The 11927-nt window shown below is 40.4% G+C and overlaps 1 protein-coding gene across 1 annotated transcript in view; it reads right to left on the reverse strand.

Moving 5' to 3' along the window:
• Window positions 1-9098, reverse strand: part of GLT1D1 (glycosyltransferase 1 domain containing 1) — a 67767-nt gene extending 58669 nt beyond the window's left edge. Inside the window, exons 1-2 of the mRNA XM_032198955.1 lie at window positions 9018-9098; window positions 252-400 (exon numbers count right to left, since the gene is read on the reverse strand). Coding sequence (XP_032054846.1) covers window positions 252-400; window positions 9018-9085 — 217 coding nt within the window. The 5' untranslated portion in view covers window positions 9086-9098. The remainder of the gene's footprint in view (window positions 1-251; window positions 401-9017) is intronic.
• Between the last annotated feature and the right edge of the window lie 2829 nt (window positions 9099-11927).

Here is an 11927-nt window from a genome sequence, read left to right on the forward strand (position 1 = left end):
TACTTAATTACAAAATGCATTAAATGCTTTAAAAGCACATTTATTTAGTCCCCTCCTCTCTGGATCAGATTTCCCACAGAGAACGATTTTCAGTGTTTCTGAACATTTGTTGAAGTGAATAAATAGCATAACTACATTATGTGTGGGTTTATGCATGTATTGTCATTTATAACTGTTTATATGCATTCTCTTCTTTCTCAGTACCTTATTAAGAAGTATTTTTATTGCAAAATAGAAAAAGAATTAATTACCTTGCAGAAGTCTGCCTCCTTTATAAAGATGAATGGCCAGGGCTGCATCAAACTTATCTGCAGAGGTTAGATTTGCTATTTCAGTTGGACTTTCATACCTGAAAACATCTTTAAGAACACAGATATGACCTGCAGCATGTAGATGACTCCTTCATTATCAGAACAGATGGAACAAGAGAAAAAAAAAAAAAAAAAGTTAATTCTGCACACATTTCATTTTATTAAATATGCTTAATCAAAATGTTTTTTTCTTAATTTTTATTCCTACATTCATCTTGTTTACACTAACTTTATTCAAGCAATAATGGAGCTATAACAGAGGGTTTTCCTGGAAAACATTTTTATTATCACCATTGTGCACACTGCCAAGCATCATAGTCTATACCCACTTTATGGCCCAAGCCTGCCATGTGTCAATCCACCTTTGGAAATCAATGGAAATGAACTCTGATCAGTACCTTTCTGGATTAGTCTTTTATTCAAAAGATTCTAAAGATGCTAAGAAGATTCATTTTGAATGAAGTGTGTAAGCCTTGGTCTTGGACATCCTCAGACCCTTGTTCTGCAGAAAGGCCACCAATTGAAAGAAAACAGAAATACGTCCAGATAAATAATTCTATTAAAAATCAAGAAAATGCAAAAAGTCTTTGCAAATACAAAAAAATGAATACATAAATTAAACTGGACAGTTGAAAATGTATTCTCTTTCTGTTTGATTGTGAGTTTAATTGCTTCTTGTCTTAGTTTACCCATTTGTAAAACAGTCATGGGATAACTGAAGTTAAGAGAAAAAACAACACAAAAGTGATTACTCAAAAACTTTCAGTCCTTTTAAACAATCTCAATTGACAAAAAAAATCATGCACACAGAAAACACACCTCTCCTTGTGTCAGTTTACCTATTCATCTTTATATGCACTGGTTCTTCATATTAAAAATTGTTTCAAAGACTGATAAAGCCATTAAACTGATTGATTAAAGTGAGTTTTACTTTAGGCATTTCAGTGAGCTTTGGTTTAGTCTTTTCTTTTACACACTAGGCTCATAACTCCTCCCACAAAAAACAGAATCAGTTATCAGTGTTTCCAATGGCATCAGCCAAAATACATACAGAAGCAAATCCATGTTTTGATAGAAACTAGCACACTGTACCTGCTGACAGATAAAATTGCTTCAAATAACTAGTGTTTATGTTTTGAGTATTATAAAAAGACCACAAGAATGTTTTCTGCTTATTACATATTGTTCCAGCTGATTTATTTCTCATAGCATATTAATTGTTCTGGCATTAAAATCCTGCTAACTCAGTAGCTTCTTGGATAACGTCAGCTGTTTTCTTTCTTGATCATTTCATATCCTTCCAAGGAATGTAATTTTTTGTCCTGCAGAAGTTAGTCATTACTGCAGAAATTGGTGCTAAAAATGTTATAAAATGTCTTGAGGCCTTGGAAGGAATGTATTAGCACTATATCACACAGAATTCCATCGGCATAACATATGGTACTGTATTTCTTATTCTTCAGAGAAACTCATTTAACTTCACTGTTTGAAACGAAGAAACTCATTTTACTTTTAACTTCACTGTTTGAAACAAGACCAATACATTATAATAAGCACTAATAAATAATAAAATGCAGCCAGATTGCAAGCTCTTTATTTACACTGTTGAGCAATTATTTACTTCTGTTGTCCCATGCACTTGTACCAAGTACCTGCTTGCCATTTGAAAGAGGTTCTCAATTTATATCTAAATAATGATGCCCAAATCTCACAGCTGTGGGAAGAAAAATCTCTTGGGCAAATATTCAGGATGCTCGTGCATGCGTTCCCTAAGTTCACAGGTGCTCATTAAATATTCTAAAAGATATTTTTTTCCCATCACTATTCCAATTACCATAAATCACTACCATGTAAAAACAATATGTTTGCATATTACAATTAATTTGAAAATAACTCTCTCAGGATATCAGGAGTCAAGAAACTCAGCTGGGAATTTTGATCTAAAGCTTCTTTATTGTTATTCACTAGGAATGAGACCTTCCTCCACAGTTTCCACAGCTCCAAATCTCACAGCTGAATGACAGCTGTTTCTGTGGTAAATAGAGAGGGACTCCCTTCTGTGTTCCAGTGCTCGGAAATTGTGGATGATCTCTTTTACTTAATTTTTCCCCTATGCATAATGACTCAGGAGCATGTAATGAATTTGCATAGGGCTTAAGAAAGAAAAAAATATGTTTTTTTTTCCCCAGAATAATTAGAATTCCCAGATGTGAAGAGAACTTAATCCCATAAACATACCATTAAGTTCAATATAATTAGTGAGAAGCTTCAAATTATGCATATATGGAAATGTATGTATGTAGAACCAGTTATGGGGTACTATTTAAGAACTGAAATTTACAGTGATATTTTCCTGTTTTTTAAATGGCATTTCATCTTTATAACCAAAAAAAAAAAAAAATGTAGACTGTGATTTTCACACATATGTTGTTATCAAGGAACATGATAAGAGGGTGCTGTAAAGCTATTGCAAGGGATTTTTTTTTTTGAAGGTCGGTCTGTCTATGAAGTCACAGATGTCCCTGAATCAAGCCAAGACACAAGAGATATATTACCCATATTTTCTCCTCCTAGGAACTGTGTATTCACATTATTTTGCCATTTTATAAACAAATACTTTCTACATGAAAAATAAAAATGAGCACATCTCCTGCTGTCTGTGAATCTAAGACAAGACAGAAAACGCCAAATTTCAAGGCTACATTTTCCGTCTATCACAGTTTTGTATGAGGTTTATTTCCAAGTGTCTTAACTACCAATGTTTATTGCTTGGATCCAGATTTTGCCTTGCTTTTTCATCTTTCCTTCCTACTGAAAGACTCATGGAAGCCAATGGCACTCACTATTTGGGGAGAATAATATTTCTAAAATGGAGTTGACTGTCAGATTCCAATTTGGCATGTTTTGCTGGAAAGTAACCAAACTGGGAAAACTTCAGTCATTCAGTAATAAGCTTGAAAGATGATTTCTTAGAGACGATGATAATTGTCACTGCTGACACTGTGATATTTATGTACATTTAAATACTGGATAAAATATTTCCCAACCCCATTTTAGTATTATGGGAAGTCACCTTTTTCCTTTTATTTTTTACACTCCTTGGAAATCAAGAGGTTTATAAGCAACACATAAGTATGTGAGTGTCTGCTCTGGGTCTATAGGGTATGCAGAGGGATATTGATAAAAGGTGTAATCCTGTACTGACACGTTTTCACTTTTTTTAAGACTTCTATAGAAAAACAGTTTTCTCCAACACCAGGTGATGTTTTACAATGTTTCATTTTTTCTTTCCTACATTATTGATCACTACTTCTCACTTATGCTGACTTAGAAGGCTTCTTTCCTGAAGAAGCTGCAGTTCACAGGTCCTCATATGAAGAAACTCTTCTGCAGCTCCAAACACAGCATGGCTGACGCTAAAATACAAATGAGTTACAAGTATGCTTACTTCTAAGATAAAGTCGTTTTCAAACTATTTTTTATTTTCTGACATCTCCTCTCAGAAACCTTATGTTCTAATTTTCCAATATTTTAATGGAATTACTTACAGACAAAGAACGTTTGATTTTCAAAATGTTTCTGGTACGTAGATGCACTGACATTTTCTGAACAGTACACAGTAGGCTTCCTCCAAAAATATTAATTACCTCTTTCCCTAGGCTGCCTATTCTGTAAAGCAGCTATGCATGAACTATTCTTAAATCTATACAACATGATCCAAAATTTAATAAGTTAGCAGAGTGACTTCCAGTGCCTTTTCTGAAACTTGGCCACAGCCAAATACTCACTATTCCCACTGAAACTGGTGGATTTACAAGACTTGAAACCCTACTTGATATTCTCTGTTTCCTTTGCAAATTGTACTGATTTTTTTATAGCTCTTAAAGTAACTTCTTTAAATATCACAGACAATTTGTGTTGGCTGGAATGAAGCATGAAGAAAATCCACTGTGAATAAGAACAGAAATTAAAAACGGATTGATATTGCCTCTGTCCCTACATTCTGAAATCAGTAATTGTCCTTTGGAAGGACAAACTAACTCTACAAGATTTAATCCTGCCTTATAAATAGGTCTAGTCATGCAAAACATTTGGGATGCAGTGTACATCAAGAGCAGGCCATACAAATAATTGAGTATCAGATCCCAAGGTAGAGGATGACTGCTTGCCTTTTGCAGCTGTACTTTTCTTGGAATGGCTACACAAACAGCAGAAGTTTACTAGCACCTGTGCAAACTGACATATGTTGGTAAAAGACCTCTTAGAAGAAGGTGTCCTGAAGAGAAGAGCATATCCTCCTGTATGAGTGCTTTTCTGTGTGATTTTACTGGTGGCAGATAGGGTAAGACTAAATAGAAATAAAGTTGTGGATCAGAATTACTCCAATAAATCATAGAATATCCTGACTTGGAAGGGACCCACCAGGATCATGGAGTCCATCTTCTGGTTCTACATGGGACCACCCAAAAATCAGACCCTGTGTCTGAGAGCACTGTCCAAATGCTTCTTGAACTCCGGCAGGCTTGGTGCCGTGACCACATCCCTGGGGAGCCTGTTCCAGTGCCACCCGCTCCGTCAGTGAAGAACCTTTCCCTAACACCCAGCTTGACCCTCCCCTGTCCCACCTCCATGCAATTCCGCCGGGTCCTGTCGCTGTCCCCAGGAGCAGAGCTCAGTGCCTGCCCCTCCACTCCCCTTGTGAGGGAGCTGCAAGCCACCATGAGGCCTCCCCTCAGCCTGCTCTGCTCGGGGCTGAGCAAACCAAGAGACCTCAGCTGCTCCTCATGTGTCTTGCCCTCCAGACACATCACTATCTTTATAGCCCTCCTTTGGACACTCTCAAAAAGTTTTATGTTCTTCATATACTGTGGTGCCAAAACCACACACAGAACTTGAGGTGCGGCTGCACCAGCACAGAGCTGAGCAGGACAATGTATTCCCTTGACAGGCCAGCAGTGCCATGTCTGATGCACCCCTGGGTACAGCTGGCTCTCTTGGCTGCCAAGGCATACTTCTGACTCACACTCAACTTGCCATTGACCAGAACCCCCAAATCCCTTTCCGCGGGGCTGCTCTCCAGCCTCTGGTCCCTCAGTCTGTACATATATCCAGCATTGCCCCTTCCCAGGTGCAGAATCCAGCACTTGCTCTTGTTAAACTTCATATACTTGGTGATTGCCCGGTCCTCTAATTTGTCAAAATCTCTCTCCAAGGCCTCTTGACCCTTGAAACAGTTAATAACCACTCTTCCCAATTTAGTGTCATCCACAAACTTACTTAGTACACCTTAAAGTCCAGTGCTGAAAAATATTGCAAAGAGGAGCAATAAGCCATGCATTGTTGAATTTGTGGGTTTAATTCTCTTGCAGTTGATTATCTAGAGATTTACAAAACAGCTATTTAAACTGTCCCATTTCAAACTGAAACAATCTCTTCCTCTCCAAAAAGACATTTATGTATTGACAAAATACTTCCTCCAAATGTTTTTAATTAACCAATTAATTCAAGATTTCTATTCCCCATCACTATAAAGTAATAAATGATTAATAGAACATTTCAAGGGACACAGAAGATGTATTTTTTCTTTCCTAACACCCTTTTTGATCTCATTGCTAGGACTGAAGAATGGCAGCCCAACCAAAGACTTTTGCGTTGTGTTTCATTCTCTACTCACTGCTCAGTTTTCTCAAGGCAATTAAAGATTATGCAGTCTAATACAAACAAAGCTCATAGCACCTGCATTATATCACTTCTTTTAGTGAACTGATTTCTAGCCAAATTAGATTTTGGTTTCTTTGTCACCAGCTACTTTAAGCTCAGGAAATGAATATATTATTTATGAAAAGATGAAGCAGTTACAGAAACAGCTGTGACATCATAAACATAGTATACTCAGTGATATTATGCCATAAAATTAACCTACACTGGCAAGTGTCCAACCCGGAGGCAACTTCATTGTTTCATGTATACTCAACTGAAAGTTACCATAGTTCAATATAAAAAAAAAAAATAGATTGAACAAATAATTTCGTAAGTATGCATACAGAAACAAGTGAAGAAAAATATTAATCTGAGTATTTATTCTTAGTGTATTAACATGTATGCTACAAAGGTGACTATATAAACTTAACCTTAGTATGGCAAATTAGTTCGATCAGCATTTGGTCATACATGTAGATATTTTTTAAAAAAGTAAAGTCTTAAGAAAACCAGTTTTAGGTACAAGTATCTATGTGACATGGATTTACTGATAGCTGTCACTTGAGCAGCCTTTTAGTGAGGAATTCAGATTTTATTGCTAGCTAATACTCTTCACTTCTTTTCCTGATCAGACTTTTTTTTCCTAAATGGGCTTCTTTATATTACTACTATAAATAACATTTATGTTAAGTGATAAGATAGCAATTGAACATGACATAAGTTACTAATTCTCAAAGACTATTTCTGTTAGAATTCTTTACCTACCTTTATTTTGAACATGAATTAAATTAACTTCTCATTCATGACTTTCTTTCTGTTTGAAGGTCTATGCACATGAGAAAGCGGCATCCATTTTGTGTAAGGTGTGTCTATTAGCATTAGGATGCTAAAGCAAATTGGTGTACTCTGCACAGATACTGCAGATGCGTTCATGTAGCTGCAAATGATTGTGTTAACATGGTAGTATGTTAAACCATCTGTCAACTGTGCTGTTCTGTCTCACCAAGCCTATTCTCTCTTTTGTACTAACACACATTAGTTACTGATTACTGAAACTCCAGTAATGGCCCCTTGCTAAACCACTGTGTCTTGATGCAGTATGTTCAGATGATTATGATCAATCCTGGTTTATTTAAAAGACCATATTTGAAATAATACGCAGGCATTTGTTTGACTGGCTTACTCATGCTTAGTTTAACCTGAAATAATGCAGAACCAGCTGTTTACTAGATTACCTCTAAACTGCTCCACAGACTAGATGTTTGCTGGACTTTCATCAAAGTTGAAGTTGAAAGTATGTGAATACTTAATTTGTAAAGGTAGAAGAAATAATCTTATGGAGGAAGAATGAACATAGTCTACCCCAAAAATAACTAGCCTTGTTTTATCCAGTGAGAGCAAAAGATGAGAGTTACATAAATTAAGAATGCCCCACAAACTACAACAAATGAACTCTATGACGACATGTACATGTACGAAATGTGTATTAAGAACATAAGAATGTATTCATCTAAGTATTTTATTAGCAATTATTCTTTTAAAATACAGACTTCAGCCTTCTCTGGTCTTTATTCTCCATCTGCTTTATAACTTCAATGCCTGTGTGACTGATGCAAAGAAGGTACATTTCACCACTATCTTACACAATACGGTAGCCCTGCACAAATCTAAGATTGAACTTGATATTACCTAACTAGAGTGAAAACTTAAACATTGTCAACCAACTGTTTCTATGCATAACAGTGAAATGTGATAATACACAGAGAAAGGGTCAAGGAAAATGTGTAATAGCAGAGGGTGTTCTGAGAGGCTCATCCTAAGAAAAACAGCTAAATCGTGGATAACAAACTAGAAGCCTGTTTCAAGAGGACAAAATATGTTTTTATGGGAATTCTTTTTTAACACATAAAAAGCTTAAATGCACATCTAAGTATTTAAAAATGCCTTCACCCACATACTTTTTCCATATTTCATGGAAAAAAAATACGAATGTTGTGTCTCTATGCACCACTGTTAGTCCAAACAATTTCAAAGCACTATAGATTCATGTTTGTAATTCCCATGGGAGCTGCATGTCACAGAGCCCCCCAGCAAGGAAGTAACGGCAATGGCTCTTGCAGAAGTGCTGCCCTAGGAGAACTCCTGCATGGACCCTCATTTCAGAGCCCTCAGAAGCTACCGCTCTTCACGTTTACTTGTCATCTAATTCTGGGTATTTCCCAACACGGGCAGCCCTTGGGAATCCGCTGCACCACTGACTAACCACTGACTAACTGGGTTGTGCAAGAGGCCAGCAGTGACGCTGGTGAGGGCATCTCTGCTCTGGGCTTTCAAGCTGGGATAACCGCCAACAGACTGCCTTGAGCTGAACTTGTTTGATATATATATATATATATATATATATACACATAGTAATCTTACATATATATATATATATATATAAGTGGCCGGGGGGCACTCCCTCCACTCCCCCTCTCCCTTACTCCCCTGCTGTAGGGCAGAGCAGCAGCGAAGCCTCCCCCTGCCCCAGCCCCTCTCCAGGAGCCCCTCACGCCAGCGCGGCTGTGCCTCCCCGGGCCCCTCACCCGGCACATCCCCGGCTCCCCGGAGGGCGGCGGATCTCCCCTCGGCACCGCCGGAGCAGGGCCCGCGGAGCCGCCGCTGGGCGCCTGGCCGCCGCCCCCTCACACACCCCCGGCGGCCGCCATCCACGCGGCTGAAGTGGGAGACGCCACCTCCGTGCGCCGCCGGCGGGCACCGAATGGCGGCCGGGCCCCGAACCGGGCCCCGGATCCGGACCCCCGGGGATGGCGCTTCCCTTGGATGGACCCCCGGGGATGACCCCCCGTTGGAGCTCCCCCCTCATCGCCAGGGCCGCGGCAGCTCGGCGTGAGCGGGGCCGCCGCCGCCTCCCCCCTTGCCGGGGAACAGCGCCGGCAGATGGGGGATGTTGGGGAGGCGGTGGATCGGGGGAGATCCCCCCCGGTCCCCTCACGGGACTCTTACTGTATTCTGTCCGCCGTGGTCGCGTTGCCGGTCTGCGCTCGGAGGCACGCCAGCAAGAGCAGCCTCATAGCGGCATCTCCCGTCAGGCCGGCCGGCAGCCACCTCAGTCGGTGCCTCCCTCACCTGCCGGCGGGCCCGGGAACAGCGCGGAGCGGCCGGCACGGCCGGCAGGACCACGGGCGGTCCCTGAGGAGGCAGCGGCCCTCGGGTGGGCTGTGAGTGGCTGTGTCTCCAGGTCCCCCAGGTTAAAAACCGCGCTTAGTGTCAGGAAGGCTGTAAGGCCGGGGGAAGGGTCTGGTGAGGAGCTGCAGTGTTGGTACAGCGGGCAGAACCCGGTTACAGATGCACAGAAGGAAGTGTAGAATGGTTTGGGGCCCCCAGCCCTGTCCAGCCTGGCCATGGGCACTGCCAGGGATGAGGCAGCCACGGCTTCTCTGGGCAGCCTGGGACAGCGCCTCACCACCCTCCTAGAGAATTTCTGCTCTATATCTAACCTAAATCTACCTTCTTTTAGTTTAAAGCCATTACCCCTTGTCCCATCACTACACACCCCAATAGAGTCTCTCTCCAGTGTTCCTGCAGGTCCTTTAGATATTAGAAGGCAGATAAAAAGGTGTCCCTCAAGAGCTTTCTCTTCTCTGAGCTAAATAACCCCAACTGTCTCCACAGGAGAGGTGTTCCAGCCCTCTGATCATCATTGCCCCATGGATGGGGCAAAGGAAGAGCCTGAACCCCAGACCAGGAAAACTAGATCCCAAACTATCAAGGAAGTGTTCGGGACAAAACTCCAATTACAACCAGCACAGCGAGCGGCTGGGTGGGGCACAGGCAGTAAAACTGAGAGGCCAGTTGTGGGAGTCCCTTGGTACAGTGACAGAGGCCAGCTGGCAGACTGCAGATATCCATGGCCTTGAACTTGATTCAGTATTTTCTAAGAATATTGAGAGCACATGCAGGATGCTTGTGACCATGAGATAGACTAGAAAGAGGAATTGATCTAACAGAAAGCTCACTTTTTTGCTCGGATGCTTATAACCATGACCATTTCCCAGATGTAATTTATCACAGGGCCACATCAATGCCAATATTACCCTGAGGCTGTATGAGAGAAGAAGTGGTCCACAAACTGCAGTGCCTGTTTATTTTGGTTTCAGTTACTCTTCAAGTCTCCATGTTAGTTGTGGGTAAAAAATATACTCCAGTTATGGAGAAAGGCTCTTAAAATTCATAAATTAAAAAATCATAGTTCTTGATATGCTTTCTGTGGATCTCTGAGGATGACAGGTACTCTGGAATTGAAGGTTTAGAAGAGGAAAAGATGTACTTTTTTTTTTTTCTTCCTACCATACTTTGGCAAATTGTTAAGTATTTTGGTAATCAGGCTTGGGTTCTGCTAAGACCTTCATGCTACAGAGGTATGTTCAACTCTGCATCTCACTGAGGCTCAGCTGGAAATCATTCAGCATGACATACTCTTCAGACCATTTTAATGTTCATGCAAACTAAAAAAGTTGGCTTCTATTTAGAAGCTAAGAGCACCAAGTCTTGCATAAATGCTGAAAATAGCACAAATGCTAATTTAAGGGTAGGCAGGACCAAGCTACACTTCCACCAAGCTACATTTTCATCACTGTTTTAGAAAGCATTTCTGGCATGAAATCCCAGCTCCACTGAAATTCAGAGCATTTTTGTCAACCTGGCGAGGATTCCAGCTGGATGGCCAGCACCAGCCATCCCTGCTATAAAATTCATCTCTGCCCTGTTGTCACTGTCCAGCAGACCTCAAATACATCACACTGACAGCATGACACACAGCTGCCTTTTGTCTCCTGACACATTACTGATCTATATCCATTATCAGCACCCCTTCATTCTGGTTCCAAGAAACACACCCCCACAAGGTGGTTCATCCAGGGGTACTGCACCAAGAAAGGCTGGCAGTGTGTGTCCCAAACAAGAAGCACACCTGCCGTGTTCTTGCAGCCCTGTACCGCTGGCCTAAATTAGCTCATGTAACCCAAACAGGGGCATTTTCTAGTTATACAGACCAAAGCAGGATATGTGAGTGACTCAGAAAGTCACGTCTATTGGTAAAAAGGAAGCTGTGGTGATGAATCTCCATAAGCCACCTAATTGCAAAGATCTTGGCCATCGTAGCTTTTTTCTTTTTTAAACAAAACCACAAGCTCAAAAACCAGACAACAGCTACCCAACACATTTAGTGTATAACACAAAAAAGACAAAAACACAAACATCAAAGCAGAAAAGGTCTGTTCCACCAAAGAACTGAGATAAGTAAGGAAACTCAACCAGTCATCTGGGAAATAAAGAGGAAATAAAAGAAATAGTGAATGAGGTCTGAACAGTTTATTACTATACATTTTTTTGTCGCATAGGTTTTGACTAACAAAATTAACCTACAAGTCTTTGCAGCATTAGGTTTTGTTGCATCTTTGAAAACATGTACATGCATTTTAATGAAGAAGTTTTAAACATATTGTAGCTAAATGTTCTTGTTTGGAGAAAAATTAAAAATATCCTTCTTAAAGCCACTATTGCTTTAAGACAGAATGTTCAAGTTAGAACAGCAGCTTCTCAATTTGAGTCAGAATTTGTCAATACCTGAGGATTTAAATAATATTTTACAGCATACATTTCAAATGTTATTTTACATTGCTAGGTGCTTTTAGCAGTTGTTGGATGGGCCAACATAAAATCTCACCCTATGCTAAGGGAAATTATGAAGGACCTACAATGTGATAATTGCATATATTGAAACACACAATAATGCAGAGCACTTAGTTATTTTGTAGCCTCTAGGAAGTACCACTAGACCCCCTAGAAGATGTAGTCACATGGCTGATATGATGTACTGTATTAAGTAGGGCAAACCTGAAATGTAATGCTTTA

The sequence above is a fragment of the Aythya fuligula genome, chromosome 17, assembly GCF_009819795.1.
Source record: "Aythya fuligula isolate bAytFul2 chromosome 17, bAytFul2.pri, whole genome shotgun sequence".
NCBI lineage: Eukaryota > Metazoa > Chordata > Aves > Anseriformes > Anatidae > Aythya > Aythya fuligula.